The following is a 24,447-nucleotide window of genomic DNA, read 5'->3' as shown; positions in this document are numbered from 1 at the left end:
ATCTGTTGGAAGTTCACTTCACCTGCAAGACTAGCAGGTAATGCATAACTCTCTTGTAAAGTATGTTGTTTTCTTATTAGTTCTTTTGGTAAAATAATGTAAACATTTCAAAAATGCAAAACAATGTCTGTATTCAGATTTTTATATCTTAACATTCAGAAATTGATTTTTCAAATGATGTTTCATACATTATAGTAACTGAAAAAAAATGTATTTTTCTAATCAACATTTTCTAACTAATTTTTCAGTCGAAAAAGAATATGAGAAAGAAGGGAAAAGGGAAAACAAGTAATGTAAAAATTGCAAATAAAAACCAAGCAAAATTGAAAAAGAAAGCTAAAATGAAAGAGAAAACTAAGCAACTACGTAAACAAGCTAAAGAACAGGTTCCAGAAGTTGAATCGCAACCTGAGAGTGAAGTGGAGTGTGAAGATACTCTTGATGCTGAAGATCTTCAATATTATCAAGACAACTTGTCAAATATTTCATTCCTTAAAAATGAAAAGTCAGTATAAATACCACACAGTATATACCTTTTTCTTTTTATGTATACTTGTGTAAAATACATTTTATTTTTCTTTGTTATGAAGGGTGGAATCAGCTTTTCACAATTGAGGTGCCACATAAAACGCTTTGATGTGGGTGCTGGTACCCTGTAATAAGCACTGGTGATGGTATCACTTTGTTTTTCATCCTTTCAAGGTCTTTGAAATATGTAGCAGTGGAGCATCAGAGTGATGTAATGAACTAACCTCCTACCCCAAAATTTTCTGGCTTTGTGCCTTTAATAGAAAGTTATTGTATGCCTTGCCTATGGCAGTAGGTTCTACCTAGGACAGATTTGCAGTATTAGGCTACAGTACTTTACATTCTGAGTTCAATTCCTTTGAGGTTGATTTTAACATACATCCTTCTTGTGTTATAAAATAAGTACCGATCAAGTATTGGTGTCAATTGAAATTATATGCCCTTCCCTAACATTTTATGGTCTTGTGTCACATTTAGAAGTCATTATGACCAGATGTACAGCACAATGATCTTTCTAAGTTTGAACTTATGAGCTCATTCTCAGTGATTCAGTACATATCCAGCCCAAATATTCTTCTTGTTGTATGTTCACAAGAGTAAAGCTATAATAGCCTTTATGTCTCTTCAGAGTATATAAACTACAGTTATGTGTTAAAAAACACACACCAGACCAAAATATTGCTTTTGGTATTGCAAGTTGCCAGTAACCGATAACTTCTTAAATGTTTTATTGTAAGTTAAAGTATGTTCACTTAGGTAACATTATTTGTGTTGGAGATTGACATTTTGGCATTGGCTTGCTATAATAGGTAAGATTTGTGTAAAGGATGTGCTCCTTATGAATAACAGTTTATTTGAAATAATCTCTTTGCAAGAAATGTGATGCAGTAATGGTTGTTGGATGCATAGAATATGATATATAAAGTCTACAATTGTTAGAGTCAAATATAATGCAACATTCAGGTAATTAATGTTTTATATAACTATGATTGTATAATACATACTGTGATTTTCTTTTATACAGGGGTATCAATAAGAAAGCAAAGAAACGAAAATGGCAAGAGGGAGATGAAAGTTCGTATGAGAAAGCTCCCCGAAATAGTTTTGCTGGCGATGAGAAAGTTTATAAACGTCTTTTGCCAGTCAAAATGAAGAATAAAATAATACCACAGTCTCGTGAAATCATTCCAAAATCTGGTTTGTTTACAAGTTTAATCTACTTTTCTAATTGGGTTTGTTATGTTCCACTATATTTGGCTGTCATTCCCTAGCAAGATAGATCGTGACTGTCACAATCTTAAAATCAGATTTCTCAAATTCAGTTCTCTCTATTGATTTTATGCTAAGTTGCTTTATTTAAGCAGGCTTTATTAACAATTTAGCCACATTAGCATGCAAACAGTATTGCTAACCAAACTGAGCTGAATGGTAGGCATTATAAAACATTGAATTGCATAGACAAGACAAAGAACATAATTTCATTATGAAATTAGTGTAATTTATTAGTTTGATGTAATTGACTTACTTTCAGCTTAGGATCTGAATCATCCACATAAATACGAGAACCTGTTGTTGTATATAATTTTCTTAACAGAAAATCCATTTGGCATTGTTGGTTTCACATGGCTTTAAAACAGGCATACAAATCAATGTAACAAATAGTGTTAAACATTCAAACATTGTCACTATCTTTCCAAATCTTGCTGCTTTTTACATGAAATTTCAGTCCTCTAAAATTGTATTGCTGTATTTGTCAACTTATTTTTTTTTTTACTGTAAGTTTTGGTCTGAAAAATTTGACTTATATGCTGGCAAATACAGTAGGTATGACAAAATGATGTGGCACATGATATTTTTATATCCCCAGGATTTAAACATCTTAGTTTCATAATGTTCAAGCAGCATTAGATTGTATAAAAACTGCAAATAAGTGGCACTAAAGATTTAAAAGTCTAGTGAAGAATATTTTTAGGTGTAATTATTTAAATTCTGGTGATGGCTGATTTTGACTTGTATTTAAATTGGTCCCTCAGGTTAATTTTATGTTTCTTGTTTGTTACTTCAAGATTTGCTTTTTTCCCATTGAAGAACTTGTCTCAGTGCATTTGGAATTGATATGATATTTTCTATTTTATTTCGATTCTAAAGAAGAGGAAGATAAATCTGATTCTGAGAGTCAGAATGAAGATGTAGATGATGAAGAATTTGCATTTAACCACCAAGATGATGATTTTACAAATCTTAGTGCTGCTGAACAGATGCTAGTAAAAGAAGAACATTTGACAAAAGCCAAGCAAAAGATGGCCCTGTTTGCTCTTTCCATTATCGAAAATCCTAATGAACATGTAATTCTCATTTTTATTTCTTTCTAATTGCATAACACTTTTGTTTGCTATACTCACCTTATATACCTATTGTCAAAGCAATTTTAAGAAATTAGACTGCACATACGTTGCATTTTTGTAGTTCAATGATTTCAGTCATGTACAATTCTGTAACTCACCATAACTAATGCTCCCTTCTGACACAATACATTTATCATTACTGCATTTTTACAACCTTCGTTTTTATTGTTGACATAAATTAGACAATATTTAAGTTAGCGTTAATATATAGGATACAAGAAGCATTAAAAAGTTAACCAGAAAGTACTGGTTAAAAAGAACTCAAACCAAAATATTGGTCAGTGACTATCATACAACATCTCTCCATGCAACCTAATTCTGCAACAGTTCATCTCTGAATTTTAATATTCTGATATCTAATCTACTTTCTTCCTATGCATTTGTTATAGTTACCTGGTACCATTAGCTTAAAACCCTTTTGGCCCGGTTGGTACATATTTGTATCAGTCAAAAGTTTTACAACCAAAATCTTTAGAATTCCCATTCTATGTGATGCAGTATAGTACCGCTCTGGTTTTAAGTGTTTATTATTGGTTCTCATGCTTTGATAAGTTGTTTATAACATTTTCTTCACTGTAAATGTATTTACTTAATCATAAACATATTGTGCATAGTTTTTAAGCATTGGATAGTAATATTCTTGCAACAATGTTGCAATACATATTTCTAAAAGTAAATAATTTTGACTGGTACACTCCTGTACCGTTGTGGTTTTGTATAGGCATACACTTGTATCATTGTAGTCTGTTGTATAGCTAAGATTGTATCAGTTGTGTTATAAAACTGTTCTATTGAGAAGCTTCTTTTGTTGTGAATCAATATTTTGATAAACCTTCGTATTACTCCATAATATTCGAAATTTTCATTTTTTTTTTCTGCAGTATTTTGATACAACTGATACATACATAGTACTTCATCGAAATACAATGGTACATGCATGGTAGATTAGAAAACCCAAATGATACAAATATGTACCAGACTAAAAATAGTGTCTACATAATTGGCACCATTATAAACTGTCTAACAAGCATCTACACTTTATAGTTTTACCAAAATTTTAGAGAAAATGCATGCAAATCTTGAGAAAAAATTCTGAGTTGAAAGAGTTAAGGCAGGTTCTTTATACATTTATATTATCAACAGTTTTCACATCTCACTTGTGGTCAGCTTTCCCTTATAAGTTTGAATTACACATCTAATGGATCATGTTAATTCCTTTCTGTCCAAAACTGCAGATCTTGTGTATTTGCTGCCCTTGTTTCTATAAAATATACTTTCACATCAATCATCATATACTTTTCTGCATTTTATTGATTTTAAATAATATTGTCGGTAGTTATGGAAATGTACTTGCATAGCAAGTGACTTGATCTGAGATCATGTACTGAAACAAAAACAGTTACAGTGTGGAAGGTATTTATAAGCTATTTCAAAACACACGAAAACCGTTTGATTCACTTCAACATTTGAATTTAATTTGTCAGAATATCTTTGTCACTCTGAAACAGCAACCTGTTCACTGACAAAATTCTGTGCTGTGTGTTTTTAAATGGCTTATAAACACCTTCCATGTTGCAATTGTTATTGGCAGTTAGATATTGTTAAAACCAACTACAAAATAATTTCATGTTTATGTAAACATATTTAACTATATATAGGTTCTGACATTCAGATTAGCTCATTAAATTATCATTAAAATTGTTGGTAAATATTGTTAAGTGATCATTTTTAATATCACTGATAGGTATAGACTTACCTCTAAATCACAGCAGCATGTTTTTGCTTGTATCTTTATTTAATAAAATCAGTTTTTTTAATCTTACGTTGGGGCATCAGCCCTCACTGAAGGGCTCTGTGCAGAACTTGTTTCTTGTGTGTTCTTCCTTAAAAATTGATTCTTGCACAGATTGCTGCTACTACAACTTTCTTTGATTTGGAGTGATTGTATGGATGTAAACTACACACACACACACCACGCTAAACCTATTTAGACAGGTTTCTTCGACATAAAACCATGGGAGAAAATTCTGCTATTTCTACAGAATTGTTATAATCTTGTAAAATTCGAGTTAACAGGGACTCAGTTTCGGTTGTCGGCTTATATACATTTCAGATATCCCGGCTGCGAGAATTACTGCTTATGTTGCAAAACCCCACCTCCTCTGACGTGGATGTTGCCATCAACAAACTTGGTATGATTACTCTCATGGAGATATTCAAAGATATCGTTCCTGGCTATAAGATACGGAAGTTAACTGAAAAAGAACAGCAACAAAAGGTAAATGTTCTTTAAATATACTCTATATATTTTTGTAAATATAACATTAATATTTTATTATCATTCGTCACTGACGATTCTTTAATGTTCTATGTCAAGGGAGGTAAATCAGAGTGGACCGTCGACCTATAGGAATATCTGCATTTATCGGTTAGTTATACAGGACTCTCATCAACATCATCCGATCAGGCAACATGCCTGAACCAATAAGTTATATTGGCCTTTTGCTAGCTGAAATATCTCATCTGCACACACCACAGCTACAGATGATAGTAGTAGTTTGCTAACTGAACTTTTTGACCCTGGCTGTTGACTGTTATCTGTTCATCTGCTCAGCATCTAGTAATACTGACTACTCAATAAATTCATCTTCTGAAATAATTCATATTCATCATTCTGCATTTCATGATTTCAGCATTTCTTGGCTCATGCCGGGTTACACGTTATTTAACTCGTAGCTGGGACCCTGATAAGTGCCACAATTCCAGGTTAGAGTAGACCTAGGAAGAAGTGGGGCTAAGGGGTGGTTCCATATTCCTCAAAACCCTGGAACTCCAGAAGCAGGCCACTACCAGATGCATTGAATTAAATTGAATTGTATCTTATCATGATATATCATTACGGCTAAAGATACAAGCGTATTGAGAGCTAAGCTTAGATGGAAGTTATTGTGAATTTCAAATGTCCTGTCAATTGTTTGTCATTTTATTAGTGTAATCAATTGCAACTTTCTTATTCCACTATATCCCTGTCATTTAAACGTCCATTTTCCCATATTTGCATGGGTCAGATGAGAGTACATCGAGGCAGAGTTTCTACTAACAGCCTGGACAAGTTTTATGCAAAAAACTGGAAACTATGGACACAGTATGAATGAGCTCTTTGCTGACAAAATTTGCTCCAACATGTCAAGAAGCCTGCTTTCATGGTGGACTGCAAACTAATGACACTGTCAAGAAGCCATGTTTGTAAACCAGCAACAGTGAAGGAAATATAAACTTATATACAATATGCTTCAGTTTCTGTCTACTAAATCTATTCACAAGGTAGTGGTAGACCTGGAGCTATAGTAGAAGACACTTGCCCAAAGTGCTATGCAGTGAGACTGAACCTAAAACTAAGAAGTATGACATAATTTGACCTTTGACTTGTTTATAATTTAACTGATTTTTAAAAAAAATTGTAAGTTAGGCAATTACTGATGTGTAGTACCCATTGTAGGATCTTATCGTTTCGTTTTTGTGTCTCCTTTTTTCTTATGCTGTTGTTGGTTGGATCTGAATTATTGATGTCACCCTTACATGTTTTACATGTAAGGTACTTTTATTCCATGTCTTCACACACTGAACTGTTGCTGGACATTTTGTGCATAGGAGACATAAACATCACTGCTGAAGCAATGTCACTGTGAAGACCCATAGATGCAAACACAAATGCATGTATACATATGCATGCACATGTGTAGGAAGCACTCCGTCGGTTACGACGATGAGGGTTCCGGTTGATCCGACCAATGGAACAGCCTGCTTGTGAAATTAACGTGTAAGTGGCTGAGTACTCCACAGACACGTGTACCCTTAACATAGTTCTCGGGGATATTCAGCGTGACACAGAGAGTGACAAGGCCGGCCCTTTGAAATACAGGTACAACAGAAACAGGAAGAAAGAGTGAGAGAAAGTTGTGGTGAAAGAGTACAGCAGGGATCACCACCATCCCCTGCCGGAGCCTCGTGGAGCTTTAGGTGTTTTCGCTCAATAAACACTCACAACGCCCGGTCTGGGAATCGAAACCGCGATCCTACGACCGCGAGTCCGCTGCCCTAACCACTGGGCCATTGCGCCTCCACACACACACACACACACACACAGAGGAAACAAGAACTAAAACTTGGTTGAAAACACTACCAGTTGTAAATGTATTTATTCCTACAATTCACACATATAAATCCAAAATTGACTGCTTTTCCTTATTCATGATATTTGTTAATTTAGTTTTCTACGGCCATGACTAACTTCAAAGTTATTCATTTTAGATGTCAAAAGAATTTAAAGTTTTACACAGTTTTGAAGAATCATTGCTGAAATCTTACAAACATTACCTTGAATATCTTTGGTCAGTCGTTTCTCGTAAGTATTCCTTCTTTTTACTCTCATACCTGTTTGTTACATTTCAGAATGTCATGCTCTTTGTGGATTTTTCTGCTATTCATATTTACTAGAATTTCAAGCTCTATTGATGAAATGAAAGTGATTTTAAAGTGAAGTATCATTTGCATGGATGAGATGGAACAAATTATCCATTTATTTTTTCAGTGTTAACCTGAAACACATTTTATTGAATTGGCTGTGTGGTAAGTAGCTTGCTTACCAACCACATGGTTCCGGGTTTAGTCCCACTGCGTGGCATCTTGGGCAAGTGTCTTCTACTATTGCCTCGGGTCGACCAAAGCCTTGTGAGTGGATTTGGTAGACGGAAACTGAAAGAAGCCCGTCGTATATATGTATATATGTGTGTGCATGTATGTTTGTGTGTCTGTGTTTGTCCCCCTAGCATTGCTTGACAACCGATGCTGGTGTGTTTATGTCCCCGTCACTTAGCGGTTCGGCAAAAGAGACCGATAGAATAAGTACTGGGCTTACAAAGAATAAGTCCTGGGGTCAATTTGCTTGACTAAAAAGATGGTGCTCCAGCATGGCCGCAGTCAAATGACTGAAACAAGTAAAAATGAGTAAAGAGTATTGTATTTTAGTAGAAATATTTTCGTCATCATCAGTATTTTAGCATGGTTTGGATAGATTTGCTATGTAGTATATCTTCTCTTGGCCCATTTTTCTGTGATATTCAGTCTTGGAATCTGAGCTCATCACTTCTTTCTCAGTTTTCCTTTTCCACTTCAATCCTCTACTGCCAGTAAATGACAAATTTTGACTTAGCACTGCTTGCATATTCACATTTGCAAGCTCCAACCAATGATATTGTCACTTTTGTATACTTCAGCTGATATTTTTAATGCTCAGCTGCCTCTCTTAAAGCTATTGTGCTCTGTTATGTTGATTAACACCACACAGACAAGCCTCAATCACCATTTCTTTGTTTCCACATCTTTCTCATTCAATACCCATACCTCAGTACCATGTAGTGCCACAGTTTTATGCATAATTCATATACAGTAATATCTCAATTTACAAGGACCTCCTTTATGAGACCCTGGGTTTACAAGTTTTATTTTATAATAAACTAGCAGAGATACCTGGCCTTGCTTGGGATTAAAATGGCATAGTTGTGACTGCAGCCATGCTGGAGCACCGCTGTTGGTTGAACAAATTGACCACAGGATTTATTCTTTGTAAGCCTAGTATTTATTCTATCAGAGTCTTTTGCTGAACTGCTAAGCTATGGGAATGTAAACACAACAACATCGGTTGTCAAGCAATGGTGGGGTACAAACACACACACAAATATACACATGGCTTTGGTTGGCCTGAGGCTATCAGCCCCTACTCAAATCGTCCTGTCGAAAGACCTTTGTCCTACGTCCTGGTTTTGTTTTGTTGTTTATTTTTTATTTTTACCGTTATTGTTTTTACGTTTTTGTATTCTTATTGGTGTCACGTATTCTGTATTTTTGTTTGTGTACTTCGATCGTTTTCCGTCCTTTCGTTGTATACATTCGAAGCTTTCTTCCAGGGGATCTAATGCGCTTGGCTTAGATTTCCCTTGGCGGGCTGGCCATATCGGAGCAATCAATCAAGATTAATCAGCCGAAATTGCTAAGATGATCTGGTTCTTGACTGATGACTGAGGGCTTCGAATGTCCCGTCCTGTGGTTCTTGTGTCGTCTCTGTGGTGTTTCATGTTCTTGTCCATGTCTGTATTTAATTTTACTGTTTACCTATATAATCGGCGGCTACGTATCCACAATTGTCCTTATACGATAAGTATATTTTTTTCTCAAGCTTTGATACGACTCTTAATCTGTCTCTTTTTCTCTCTCTCTCCCTCCTCCCTTATTCCACTTCCGTTCTTTCCCTCTCCATCCGTCCCCCCCCCTTTCTACGTTTCTCTATCTCTCTCACCTCCAGCCCCCTCGATCTGTCTCTTTCTTCTCCTCCCTCGTCCACCTTCTCTCCCTTTTCATCTGTCCCTTTCTCCTGTCTTTTGTTCTCACGTGACAGCTAGCCGCTGTTGAGCGCTCTTTTCGTTTTCAGCAGCCTCAGAAGCAACACGGATTTGTTCGTCTCCCCGTGGCCTTTAGGCACAACCTCACAAGCCAGCCCCTACTCAAATCGTCCTGTCGAAAGACCTTTGTCCTACGTCCTGGTTTTGTTTTGTTGTTTATTTTTTATTTTTACCGTTATTGTTTTTACGTTCTTGTATTCTTATTGGTGTCACGTATTCTGTATTTTTGTTTGTGTACTTCGATCGTTTTCCGTCCTTTCGTTGTATACATTCGAAGCTTTCTTCCAGGGGATCTAATGCGCTTGGCTTAGATTTCCCTTGGCGGGCTGGCCATATCGGAGCAATCTCAAGATTAATCAGCCGAAATTGCTAAGATGATCTGGTTCTTGACTGATGACTGAGGGCTTCGAATGTCCCGTCCTGTGGTTCTTGTGTCGTCTCTGTGGTGTTTCATGTTCTTGTCCATGTCTGTATTTAATTTTACTGTTTACCTATATATATATATATATATATATATATATATATATATACATACACACACACATACATATATATAGGACAGACTTCTTTCAGTTTCTGTCAACCAAATCCACTGACATGGCTTTGGTCGGGCCCAAGGTGCCACGTAGTGGGACTGCACCCGGAACCATGTGGTTGGGAAGCAAGCTTCTTAGCACACAGCCATGTCCGCACCTATATATATATATATATATATACACATACATAGTGGAAGTAATTGAAATTGAAACCATAATAGTGAAACTATTATATCACATTACAATAGAGATGTTATTGTTTTACTTTTGACACCTAATACTGAAACAGTGTAAGAGATAAAATAGATTGCTCTGGTTTTGCATTAGGCAAGAAGTTGAAAATTTTTTGGGCCCATGACACTCCATGGACCCTAAATAAGGCATGTGTAAAATTTGAATGAAATTGGTTGGGTAGTTCTTGAGTTTTAGTGATGCACACATACAGACACACATACATTCTCAGTTTTATATATATAGATATAAAAAGTTTAAACAGCATGTGGTGACACTGATTCTGACATGTCTACACAACTGCATATAGCAACGGAGTAAAATGATGTCATAAAATTTCATTGCTACTATGAGAAATTATTGCTCTGCTTTATGACTTTTCACTTTACAAGCAGTCTCTGGGAATATGTATGTTAAGGCATTACTGTAATTTACCTTTTCTTTATACTTGTATCTTTATTTTCTCTTTATGAGTACATCCAAACATAAATTTAATTAACTACTTTTTGTGCTGAATGTATTCATAATTTTAATACATTTTTTTTCACATAGGCGCAGGAGTGGCTGTGTGGTAAGTAGCTTGCTAACCAACCACATGGTTCCGGGTTCAGTCCCACTGCGTGGCATCTTGGGCAAGTGTCTTCTGCTATAGCCCCAGGCCGACCAATGCCTTGTGAGTGGATTTGGTAGACGGAAACTGAAAGAAGCCTGTCGTATATATGTATATATATATATATGTGTTTGTGTGTCTGTGTTTGTCCCCCTAGTATTGCTTGACAACCGATGCTGGTGTGTTTACGTCCCCGTCACTTAGCGGTTCGGCAAAAGAGACTGATAGAATAAGTACTGGGCTTACAAAGAATAAGTCCCGGGGTCGATTTGCTCTACTAAAGGCGGTGCTCCAGCATGGCCGCAGTCAAATGACTGAAACAAGTAAATGTAAAAGTAAAAGTTAATAATAGTTTCATAGCATTTATCTATGATGCATTCTGTAGCATCACAACCATTCCAGTGGATTTGGATACAGCCACTTTAGTGTCCATCTAAACAATGCAAATAATTGTGTTTGGGTATCTACTGATCTACTCCATTATTGCTGTTGAGTTGAATTGAACTGAGAAAAATAACATATGCTTATGCTCCAACAATGTGCAAATTTGATATTTGATATTTCCTGCTCAAACATTTACCCTTCAGCATTCAGATTACTTTGTCAAATGTAATGCTTATTTATTTGCATTATTTTGAATTGATCGTGCACTATCTCATAGCTTTGAGATTTTGATGATGTGATTGCTTATTTTTAAAATGACATTATAGGGCAGGTGTGAAAGGCCAGTTCTGACTGATATGAAGATAAAACTGGTAGAATATTTAGGTCAGATGCGATCAGTTTAAATGCTAATGGTTTAAACAAAAATACATGGAGGGGACATTACTTAGATGTGTTTGAGTTCGATGAAGAGATAGATAAAGTGAGAAGAAAGAGGTTTCTACATAAAGAGTGAAAGTGAAAGAAACAGATGTCTTGTATTTTAATTGCTACAGTAGATATTGCCAAAATGATTGTTGTATCATCTGACATCTACTGTAGTAATGGAATCTCATTTCACCAAATCTTTTTTATACATGAAACTGAGAAGGAAAACAGGAATGTGTGGTGTTTTTATTATGTGATAGCCCCATAAATATAATTTCAAAGTAAAATTATCAAATAGTCAATATAAAAGAAGGTGTGTGTGTGTATAACACCAGGCAAGAAACTCTAGAAGTTCATATTTAATGTAGATTTTCCTGGAATTAAATTTTTTAGCCTAAAAAGTAATTCTTTTCAGTTTTCTTTTTTGTTACTGGATTTCCAAATAATTGCAAAATTCTTAATAACGAATAATTTGGATTAAATATTTGCATGATTCATTTTAATTTCAGAACCCAAAGATGACTCTACATTATCACAAACTAAACTAAATGATAAAAAGGTGAGCAAAATTCGTTTGTAATTCTTTTTCTTATGTATTATTCCTTATTATGGAATGACTGTAGTATTGAATCTCCATATTGTTATAAGTGAAGAAGCATTTTGCTTTCCAGCTAGGTGCAGTAGTGGCTGTATGGTAAAGATGTTTGCATTGCAATCACATAGTTCCAGGTTTGACCCCCCCCCCACCATGTGGTATCTTGGAAAAGCATTTTCTAACATTGCATCAAAGAGATTCAAGTTTTGCAAGTGAATTTGGATAGACGGAAACTGTGTGGAAGTCTATCCGACTATTCTTGAATAGTACGCTTAATCCATCACCAGCTGTAGCACAAATAGTTGATCTTTAATCAGCATGCACTAAGCAAGTAATTGGACTAGGTGCCCCCCCCCCCAAGATAATTTGATATCTCAGTGTGCTGCATCAACCCATAAATTTGGTTTCATCCCACTGTCTGCGACAAGTCTTGGAGGCATGTAACATGTCACGAGCAGTACTCTTCCTCTTTTAACCTGGCCATCATTTTAAACGGGATCTCTTCTTTATTTCTTCACTATTTTAACAGTTTGTCTTATTTAATACACACTTATGGAAGTGTAACTAATTTATCTATGTGGTTGTTCTAATTAAGTTCAAGTTAGATCAAAGGTTTCTGTTTTTTTTTTATACAACAGGTTATGAAAGAAGTTGCTACACAATGCCTGTGCAAGCTACTTGTTAGCTGTTATCACTTCAATTTCCGCAGTGAACTCATCTCATTTGTTGTCCCTTGCATGAATCTGTTCAACAAAGTGGTATGATTTTTCTTTATTCTTAATTTTTCTTTACACACACACACACACACACACACATATATATATAATATATTATATGTATATATGTGTGTGTGTGTGTAAGAATGAGAGAAAATGTATATCTTCACACAGTCTTCATTACTTAATCAAGCAAATACTTATTCTTTATTAAGATTTACCTTAACGTTTGAATAGAAGGATCAAGCACACTTATGATCAAAAGGCAGTCCAGTTATGAACTTCTCAACATTTTTTTGCTACAATCTGTTTTGGATCACATAATGTGTCCATTTTTTTAAGACAGATGTGATTCGAAGGTGATTTAGCTCTTACTTCAAGTGTTGGCATATAACGGCCTTGATTCATAATTGGCAAGTTCTTTCCATAGACTAAAAAAGGCAACATTACATCAGTTTGGTTTTCCTCTTTCAAGTTAGAGGTTCTAAGGGTGCTTGACTCCTGAAAGCATTGTAATAATGCTGTTGTGACATGCAGTGTGTCTTGAGTATTTTACTTGTGCTAGAGCTCATCTCTGTCCAAAGTCTGAGCACGACTTATTTCTTCTACTGAAACAGAAGATGAGGAGAGAAAGAACAGGAGGGAGAAGAAATGGCTCCAGTACCAGACTGGTGCTTTATTTTTCAACACCAAAAGAGTGAAAGATAAAATTGACTGCAGCAGGATTGGAACTCAGAGCACTGGAACAAATATTACAGAGCAGTTTCTCTGGTGCTCTGCCAACTATGCTAACTCACTGCCTTATCATTCTATTAGGATATCAATGATGTGGGAAAAGTAAAGCCCTTGGCTATTTGTATATATTTCACTGTTTTTTTTTCTTTTTAGATCATTTTGTTTTATGGCTATATACTCTCATTCTTACTAAGCAGTTATTTATGTAATCTGAGTAGAATTTAATTCTTCAGCCAAGCAAAATAAGTTATACGCATTGTCCCTAAGTACGCAACTTATTGGTGACAGTGAAGTGTGAACTCATGACCATGTATTCAATATGTCAATCCCCTTGACTTTAAAAGCATTGTGTCTGTTTGCTTGCATGAAATCAATAAGATGTTCATCTTTAGTTATGTTATATTCAAGCAAAGGCTACATTTGTTGATAATTTTGTTAATTGTTATCCAATTCCAGAGTTCAAATGCTGCATGTGAGGCAGTTAAAGAGGTTTTCAAAATTGATAAACTTGGTGCTGCTTCTCTTGAAGTGAGTAAAAATTTGCTTATGTAATATCATTGCTAGTTTGACTGTTTAATACTTAACCATTTCATTACCCTATTTCTACTAAAATATACTCCCTTTGTTTCAATTAAGTTTTTAAATAATTAAGAAACTCAAAATCAAAATCGTAATCTGTCAACATCAATGGAATTTGTAGCTTGTGATACCAGTGCCGGTGGAACGTAAGAGAACCATCCGAACGTGGCCGTTGCCAGTGCCGCCCGACTGGCATCCGTGCCAGTGACATGTAAAAAGCACCATCCGACCGTGGCCGTTGCTAGTTTCATCTGGTCCCCGTGCCGGTGGCACGTAAAAAGCACCATCCGATCGTGGCCGTTTGCCAGCCTCGTTTGGCACCTGTGCCGGTGGCACATGAAAAGCACCCACTACACTCACGGAGTGGTTGGCGTTAGGAAGGGCATCCGGCTGTAGAAACACTGCCAGATCAGACTGGGCCTGGTGCAGCCTTCTGGCTTCCCAGACCCCAGTTGAACTGTCCAACCCATGCCAGCATGGAAAGCGGACGTTAAACGATGATGATGATGATAAGAATTTGATAAAATAATTTTGTCATTATCAAGCTGGTGCTTGGAACTTAAATTAGCATGAAATTTTGATGGATGATTTTAATTTAAAACAGGATGTTTGTATTCTAGAACTAGGGACAATCTCAGGCAGGTTGGTAACAAAAGGGTTTTCAATAGGTTACCACATGGAGAACCTAGTGGCTGTTGGCTTCTGCATTATACCTTTTTGTTGTCCTGGAATCTGATGACAGTGAATTGAAAAGTATTTGAATATTTGTGAAATGTAATCTAGCAGAACTCTGTAACCCATAACAGCCACAAAATATAAAATTTGTGATGGCATTGATTATTATTAATGGGTGTAAGTGAAAAAGACGGTTACCTTAGAGTAGTAAACAGTTTAATCTTTTATTAGTTAACTCCATCTTTGTTTCTATATAAAGTATTTTTCTTTGTATCCCTTAGTAATGTGACAATACTTCTTATATTAACAGGATTTTTCTTTTCCTATTGTAATCTGACTTTTCCTCTATATTTTCAGATTGTAAAAGGTATTGAAGATCTTGTTAAAAAGAAAATATCTCTTGTGAAACCTAAGGTAAGTGGAATTGGACAGAATTTAAATTATCCTACTCTACCTTTTGGCAGTGATCATAGACCCAGTTATCTTTATTTCTAGCGAAGAGAAGGAAGAGAGGAACTTGATTAGAACTCTTCGTTGTTTGATTATTCTAAGTTGCTATGTTTGAGAATGGGATTAGCTAGGTTGCCATCTAAGGTTGTGGATTTGGCTGAGCCCAGATGGAGAAGGATCTGCAAAGTTTGGAAACGGGAAGCATTGAAAGGTTTAATGAGAGACAAAGGAAGACACTAATTTGAGAATACTGTTATTTATACTGAAAGTGAATTTGGAAGGGCAACCAATGGCATAATGTGGCTTTAGCTGGTCAAGTCAAAAGTTTTTTTTCATATTCCAAGCTTTAATTAATAATTCAAACAAATTAAATATGAAAAGTGTTTCTTCATCAAAATATATCCCATCTTAGTCTGTTGCCATTGTTGAGCCAGAAGCTCAATTCCACGCTTATGCCATTTTGCTGGTTTAGAGGCAAAAAACTTTCTGCATCTGTTTTCAACCTCATCCACATTATAGAACCTCCGTCCATGCAGGAAATGAGCTTTGGTTTAGAAAAAGTGGTAATTTGATGGTACAAGGTCTAGACTGAAGGTAGGATGAGGCAGCATTTGCAGCCCTTCAAGTTTACACTTGGTCACATTGGCAGTGTGTGCTGGGGCATTGTCATGTTGTTGGAATGCATGTCTTCAATAGACCAATGCCAGGTAGTGGGCTTTTAAATTATAATGTACTTGCTGCAGCTGTTGAGCATAAAGGTTAGCATTCACAGCATAACCTTCAATTCAAAATGCCTGTCTTTGACAAGTTCTGAATTCTGGCCAGAACAAAACCACTGATTTTTCTTAGATTTACGAAAATAGATCCAATTTTCATCCCCAATTTGATGCCAAAAATTAGCATCTCGAGGATTTGCCAGCAATTGTTTGCAAACGTTCATACCTGGTCATTGGCCAGTTCATGAGCAGCTTCTCAGCAGTGCCTGCTCACAAGGCCAAACTTATGAAGGTGTCGACTAATGATGCTTTATTAAGGACCAAGTTCTGCTGACAATGTACGAGTGTTTGTGCTTGGCTATTGTTCAGCCATTTCAAGTAAGGCCTCATCTTACACAACAGGTTGTCTAGTGAAATGTGGAGAAAAGGACTGAGTGTAAGGGCAGCAGCAGAAGAAATTAATGATGTGTAAGACCCAGGAACTGTCAACAAATGGTTCAGATGTTTCAAGGAATGTGACACCAGCCTCATAAACAAACTGCTGTCAGGGAAGAAACAAGGAATATTCTTTCACACTGCATTTAAAATGAAAGTAGATTTGATCAGACTATATAGCAAGATTTTGTCAAACGTTAATCTGCTCCTAACAATTTCTGAGTCTACACTTTTGGTTCGGAAATGGAAAGAAGAAATTTTGAAATAGTTATTGTATAGGTGTTGGCATGTCTTTGTGGTTAAGAAGCTTGCTCTGCAACCTCGTAATTTCCCATTCAATCCTGCTGTGCAGCACCATGGGGAAGTGCCTTCTACTATAGTCTTGGGCTGACAAATGCCTTTTGAGTGTGTAGTGACGCCATCTTGGAAATCTCCAGTACGCATGCGCAGGGTTGGAGTCTTCCAGGAGGCCTGCTATAAGTTCCTTCATGCGCATGCACAGAAAACTAGCGGCAGCAAAATTCTCTGGTATCGCTCTCTTGAAACGCCCACAGCTGAACAAGACAGACGTGTCTGCATCAGCTCTCTCGAGTTGCTACCTCGTGGCACCTCTCCACTGTGCTTGAACGGGCAGGATTAACTCACTCCACTTGACTACTGCCGATTCGCCCAGAGGAAGGAAATGTTTATATTGCGAATCAAGAAATAAATATTTATACTGTTGAAGTTAATCGGAAGTCTTGACTCTTTCTTTGATTAATATTTAATGTAAAGGATGCGAGCTGCACCCATCCAGTGCGGGAATCTCTCATCCTGTTACATGTGAATTTGGTAGATGGGAACTATGAGAAAACCTGTCATGTGTATGTATATATATATATATATATATATATATATTTGAGTAGTTGAATGAATTATCTTATTAAGGATAATTCGAAAGATAACCGATACCTGGGTAGCAAATTCACATCAGAAAGAACACGGTTGAAGCTACGTCCCTAGGGCATAGACTACGTGTCTTCGTGCGGAAATTTGTATGTTTATTTTAAAATTATAAGTATATGAAGTATATGAAAGAATGGAGTTGAGAGCGGTCAGCTAAAAGTTTTTTGTGCATTTTGATGTCGACATAAGTTCCTTGATTTTCCTGATGAGAAATCTGCATAATGTACTCCTTATTCCTTCGGAATTAGGAATATGCAGCCTTCGAAACATATGTCGAGAATAAAGGATATTTGTTAACTAGTCGTTCAACTCCATTCTTTCATATACATAGATATATATATATATATATATATAAAATAAAAAATAAATGCGCCCTTTTTAAAGCCTAGCCTGGCTCATGGGCCCGGTTTCAGTGGCGTATGTGTTCCCCAGCTGGATGGAACGCCAGTCCATCGCAGCGTTGCTCATTTTTGCCAGCTGAGTGGACTGGAGCAACATGAAATGAAGTGTTTTGCTCAAGAATACAATATCGCCCGGTCCAGGAATCGAAAACGCAATCTTACGATCACGGTGCTGATACCCTAACCACTAAGCCACGCGCCTCCACACACACACATATATATCTAAATAAATGAAAGTTCAAAAGGAGAAATTTGAAGAATTATAACATTACTTATTTTACAAATGCTGAAATATTCTGTTCCTGTATTATTAAAATATCATATTCTGTTTTGCACTAGGTATTGAGTACTTTGCTGTCTCTGAAGATTAAGGAAATTGACATTGCTCAAGCCAAAAGCAAGGCTGAAAAGGAAAAACATAAACAGAAATTAATGAAAATGTCTCGGCGGGAAAGAAAGGTAATATGTCCTTTGCATATGTATTCTAACACTGAACCTTTTGAATTCTGATCTTTGGAGATGTGTGTGTGTGTGTTAGTTGTGGATGAGTGTCATTATCATACAAGTGGTGTCTTTTGATTCCAATCTTCCATGAATACTTGTCTGGCTATGGGGTAATATTACATTACTTGAGAACAGGTGAGTGTTGATGACAGGAATTGTATCCAGACATAGGAAAGCTGTCTCAACAAATTTCATCTGACCTTTCTGTAAGCATGAAAAAGTAGATATTAAAACAATGATGATATATGTATGCATGTATGTACATATATATCTATATCTATATAGGTGCAGGTGTGGCTGTGTGGTAAGAAGCTTGCTTCCCAATCCATATGGTTCCAGGCTCAGTCCCGATGCATGGCGCCTTGGGAAAGTGCCTTCTACTATAATCTTGGGCCAACCAAAGCCTTGTGAGTGGATTTGGTAGATGGAAACTGAAAGAAACCTGTTGCGTGTATGTGTATATATATATATATATGATATATGTGTGTGTGTGTGTGTGTCTGTATTTGTCCCCCCCCCCACTATTACTTTGCAACTGATGCTGGTGTGTTTATGTCCCCGTAACATAGCAGTTCGGCAAAAGAGATCAATAGAATAAGTACTAGACTTACATGCTGTCTCTAAAATAGGACTAGAATGATTTTCACATCCAGTTGATGAAAAAAAAAAACTGTTGAATGTGAAGTCCTCAAATGAAATAATAAAAAGTTCCTGTGTCTTCTGTGCCTTATTCCTCACCATGACAGAAACAATGAATTCACTTTTTGCCATCATCACGTGACAATTTCCCATCAAAACTGCTTTTGCTCCGATGTAAAAGTCAGGGACAAACAAATGATGGGGAAAGAACCTCCCTACCAATCCCTGTTTTGCCCCATGGCCAACTGTACACTGCATTTTCTCAGGCATAAAGACATTTGAGTGTCAAAGTCTTCGGTTATAACAGTGCTAATAGACTCACAGAAGGCATTATCTGCAAAGAACTGCTGTAGGCAATTAATAGTTTACAGTAGCATATTTGGCCAATTTTTAACCATGTGGTTAAGAGGCTCACTTTGCAATCATGTGGGATAAGATTCAGTCCCACTGTGCAGTGCTTTGAGCAAGTGTCTTCTATTATAACCCCAGACCGACCAGTGCCATGTCAGTGAATATAGTAGATGGAAACCGTGTGGAAGTCCATCATATATGTGTGTCTTTGTGTTTGTATAACCTCCCCCACCGTCTCCCTCACTCAACAGCCAGTGCTGGTTTGTTTACATCCTTGTAACTTAGTTTGGCAAAAGAGACCAATAGAGTAAGTACTAGATTTAAAAGAAATAAATATTGGGGTTGATTTGTTCAACTAAACCCTTCAAGGTGGTCCTCTGACATGGCTGCAGTCCAGTGACTGAAACTAGTTTAAGATAAAAGATTTTTCATATTGTTACATCATATTTAATATAAGATTAAAATTTAGAACAATTTAAAAAGTCTTCTAAGCTGCATTTGCCATGATCAAGGAAAGCTCAACATTTTTCTGCAAAATAGCAAGAAGAATCTACTTTTTTTTTTTTTTTATCATAATGGTATTTAACCCTTTAGTGTTCACATTATTCTACCAAAATTAATGCTTCTTTATCCACATTGTTTTGAACTAATCATGCATTATCTTGTAGCTATGAGATTTTGATGAGGTAGCTGTTAATTTTTAAAACGATATTGTAAGGTTGGTGTGAGAGACCAGATCTGGCCAGTTTGAACATAAAACAGGCAGAATACTTTTGGCCCGATATGGCCGGTTTAAATGCTAAAGGGTTAAACTGTGAAAATATTTTGGAACAGTGACAAATAATTGTTGACTAACAAAATTTGTTCCCAGAAAAGTCTGCAAGTTATGAAGAATCAGTAAAACAACACATTCAATTTTCGACAATTCAAATTTATTTACATACGCAAACCTAACTTTGGCATTCAGGTTGTAATGTATTATAGCTATGTGTTAAATTAATGTTATTTCTATTCTACCAGCTTATTCTATTCCATTATCATCTCTTTCACTTCCAATCAAAATTATTCTCCAAATCTACATAATTGTTCATTACTTCAATCTACAAATGCTTGTAGTAACAACAGGAAAAGATTTGGTGACATAGTTTTTGTCTTTTTTGTATGAGCAACAAACATCCTTTTTGGTAATTGTTATCATTGGCGCCATTATCTTTTCATTGGTAATGGTTTTGTTATTTTACAGTGAATAAAAATCATCCTTGTTGGTAATTTGTCATCACTGGTATCATCCATAATCTCCATTTTACAGCAAAAATTGGTATCCTATTCACTTTCAACACTGAATTCCTATTAAAATATACTGCCTTTTTTTTTTTTTATTTTGGTAATACTAAATAATTTAATAAAATAACATTATTATTAAACTGGAGTTTGGAACATAAATTAATATAAAATTTCTTTGGAAAGTGTTAATTTAGGTTAATTTAAAATAGAAAGTTTGTATCATAGATCCATGGGTAGTTTTAGGTGGTGGTTTGGTATCAAAAGGGTTAACAACATCAATCTCATTGAGATGGTGGGAGAGTGGGGGTCGGAAAGGTCACAGGTAAATATTCCTTCCACAAGACCCATCAAGTAAAATAAAAAATAATAAACACAGCAACTAAAGGAAAGAAACCAATTGCAGAATTATTGAATGTATTGAAAATATCAAACTGTTGTTAGTGAGATGATGGTATTGATAGTGATGATAATGATGTGTTTGGAGGTGTTGATAAAGGCGATGATTTAAAGTTGTATAAACATTTTCTGTTTCAGAGAGAGAAACAAATGGAACGTCTACAAAACGAACTTCTTGAAACCAAAGCCTCAGAAGACAAGAAAAAGAAGCTAGAATATGTAAGATTCCACTGGAACTGTTTTTCTTAAATCGAATTATGTGTGTGTGTGTGTGTACATTTGTCTTCAAGTGTCTTTGCATGTGGTGACTTGTTTATATCCCACATAATTTGCCCAACACAATTTCATTGTGAGAAGACAAATGGAATAAAAGAAACTACTTGAAATTAAGTAAAGATTGGCACCAGGAAGGGCATCTGGCCATAGAATAATACCTCAGGAAATTTTGTCTAACATGGCAAAACTAACATAAAAACAATGATCATGATGTGTGTGTGTGTGTAAACTCCATATACTGTACCCAACGTAAGATATGGACTCACAAAAGATGTAATGAAATCACAGACAGAGGAAGTCAGCTTCATATGTACTGGAACAACACTTACTGTGAGTGTGCTTGAAACAGATTCTCTTAAATGCCTGACTGGCGTACTAGTAGTCATTGATGGTTTGTATTACCTAGGAGACATACTTAGCAGTGGAGGTGGTGACTCTGAAAGTATAGTAGCCAGAGTAAAAACAGGTTGGAAAAAGTTCAGGGAGCTAATACCTCTTCTAGCAACAAAAGTCACTTTTCCTAAAGTGCAGGGTAGGTTATCTGACACACGTTAGAATTGTGATGTTGCATGGTAGTGAGACATGAAAGGAACCTTGAAAGCAGAAAACTTGTAATGACTAGAAAGGCAGCGAGCTGGCAGAAATGTTAGCATGCCGGGCGAAATGCAAATCGGTTTTTCATCTGCCGTTATGTTCTGAGTTCAAATTCCGCTGAGGTCAACTTTGCCCTTCATCCTTTCGGGGTTGATAAATTAAGTACCGGTTGCGCACTGGGGTCATTGTAATTGATTTAATCCGTTTGTTTGTCCCCTCTATGTTTAGCCCCTTGTGGGCAATAAAGAAATAAGAAAGAAATGAAGCTACCATGCTCCAATGGATGTGTAATGTTTGTGTGTGTGTGTGAACAACATTATAAATGATGTAAGAGAGAAACTGTATTATAAGAAGAATACAGTGTAGTGTATGTGTGTGAGGAAGCTGCGCTGGTATGGATGTGTGATGTACATGGAGGAAATCAGCGTGAAGGTGTCAACAAGTAGGTTCTTTACATATGGAGAGGTAAGATGTGGCTGGCATAGCTGAGTGGTGGCATGGATAATGAGAGTTGATGGAATGTGTTTAAGAACAAGACTCATTTGTTCATAGGTTTACTCAATCTGAGCTGACCTGAGGTTAAACAAAATACATTGAGGTTTAAATCTGGTGTCTATTCTCTGTAGTACTAATTGGGTTATATTGTTACACTGGTAAAATTTGTGTTAATGTGAACTGTGTACTTTCATTTTAAGCCTTCTTATTGTTATATAATCTATTTATACACACTCACTGCCTATAATACTATCTTGCTCAATCTACTGTATTCCTGACATTGCTTTATACAGTCTATGTGTTGTATATACTTTGCTTTGTACATAGTATTAGTTGTATATGCTATCTACCTGTGTAAGTTGTCAGTTGGTATGTATATCATTTATTTTGTTGTATATACAGTCTCTTGGTTGCTTATGCTTTCTATAATTTGTAAATGTTGTCAATTGAGTATATATATCATCTGTTAGTTGTATGCACTGGCTATTAGTTGTATATATATGTTGTCATCATCATCATCGTTTAATGTCTGCTTTCCATGCTAGCATGGGTTGGACGATTTAACTGCAGTCTGGCGAACCAGATGGCTGCACCGGACTCCAATCTGATCTGGCAGAGTTTCTACAGCTGGATGCCCTTCCTAATGCCAACCACTCCGAGAGTATAGTGGGTGCTTTTACATGCCACCGGCACGAGGGCCAGTCAGGTGGTACTGGCAACAGGCACGCTCAAATGGTGCTTTTTATGTGCTACCTGCACAGGAGCCAGTCCAGTGGCACTGGCAACGACCCCGCCTGAATGTTTTTTTCACATGCCGCCAGCACAAGTGCCAGTAAGGCGACGCAGGTAACGATCACGCTCGATTGGTGCTTTTTATGTGCCATCGGCACAGAGGCCAGCTTATACTCTTTATTGGTAGCATGCATTGTCTGCATGTGTATTCTATCAGTCACTTGTATATACTGTCTTCGCGTTGTATACAGTAATCTCCATGTTGTAGTCCCTTACATAGACTATTATGGTCTATTTATCATTCTGTCTTACAGAACACCAGAATAATACAGCATGTTTTTGCAACATATGTCCGTATCTTGAAGAAATCTCCAGACTGTGCCCTTGTAACAGTTGTTCTTGAAGGATTGACCAAGTGAGTTTATAGTTTGATTTGTATGTTGATCCTTTGCTTGATTTAAAAGTCATTCACAGTAACACAACAATTAAGTAAATAATGATACATTTAACATCATACCATTATCTCATCCTTATTTTCATCATTATCTTTCAGTCAGATGTTTAACAATACATAATAGTTGTGTGGTTAAGAAGTTTGCTTCCTAACTACATGGTTTGGGGTTCAGTCCCACTGCATGACATCATGTGCAGTTACTTGTACTATAGCTCCAGCTATGTTTTGTGAGTGGATTTGGTAGATGTAAATTGAAATACAATTGTGTCGTGTGTGTGTGTGTGTGTATATATATATATATATATTTTATTTAATTTGATTTTCGCGGGAAGGAAAGTTTCATTAAAGTCATGTATCACCTTGACCTTCGAAACGTGGAGTAGATGAAACAAAGGCGACTGAAGAAGGGGAATTTTCCTTGTTTTGTATGTCCTGTACTCTATTTTTTCGTTGTTTAAGAAAAATGTCCATTTCCTTGGTTTTGTGTTTATGTTTTCGTTTCTCATTGTGTTCGACGTTTTTTTGGTGTCCGGTACCCATATATGCATGTATATATACATGTAGAGGTAGGTACGTACATATATGTATGTATATATGCATATGTTTTATTTATTAATTTATTATATATATATATTATTGTGTCTGGGGAGAGTCATTCTGTTTTAATGTCTTATTAATTAACACACTCACCTGTTCAATTTTCACTCGTTTACTTATTTATTTTTTAAAAAATTTTTGTTGCTTCTTGCAACCTCTTCAGTAGTTGTTAACTCTGTCTGTTATCGAAACTGGATTCTCTTTGTTTTTTGTTTGTGCGCATGTGTATGCATCAGTGTGCATGTATATACACATGTATGTATGTATGTTTGCATGCATGTGTATTCATATATGTATTTA

At 36.2% G+C, this 24,447-nt stretch overlaps 1 protein-coding gene across 1 annotated transcript in view; it reads left to right on the top strand.

The window, feature by feature from the left end:
• The first annotated feature begins 249 nt into the window (after positions 1-249).
• Positions 250-24,447, top strand: part of LOC115219973 (nucleolar complex protein 3 homolog) — a 43,486-nt gene continuing 19,288 nt past the window's right edge. Inside the window, exons 1-12 of the mRNA XM_029790276.2 lie at positions 250-505; positions 1,553-1,725; positions 2,677-2,873; positions 5,047-5,211; positions 7,245-7,338; positions 12,088-12,137; positions 12,812-12,931; positions 14,081-14,152; positions 15,236-15,292; positions 18,165-18,284; positions 21,138-21,218; positions 23,411-23,511. Of these exons, the coding sequence (XP_029646136.1) occupies positions 261-505; positions 1,553-1,725; positions 2,677-2,873; positions 5,047-5,211; positions 7,245-7,338; positions 12,088-12,137; positions 12,812-12,931; positions 14,081-14,152; positions 15,236-15,292; positions 18,165-18,284; positions 21,138-21,218; positions 23,411-23,511 (1,475 nt within the window). The 5' untranslated portion in view covers positions 250-260. The remainder of the gene's footprint in view (positions 506-1,552; positions 1,726-2,676; positions 2,874-5,046; positions 5,212-7,244; positions 7,339-12,087; positions 12,138-12,811; positions 12,932-14,080; positions 14,153-15,235; positions 15,293-18,164; positions 18,285-21,137; positions 21,219-23,410; positions 23,512-24,447) is intronic.

This window comes from Octopus sinensis, linkage group LG15, assembly GCF_006345805.1.
Source record: "Octopus sinensis linkage group LG15, ASM634580v1, whole genome shotgun sequence".
Taxonomy (NCBI): domain Eukaryota; kingdom Metazoa; phylum Mollusca; class Cephalopoda; order Octopoda; family Octopodidae; genus Octopus; species Octopus sinensis.
The sequence above is the reverse complement of the archived record's forward strand: the minus strand, read 5'-3'. Positions and strand labels throughout refer to the sequence as shown.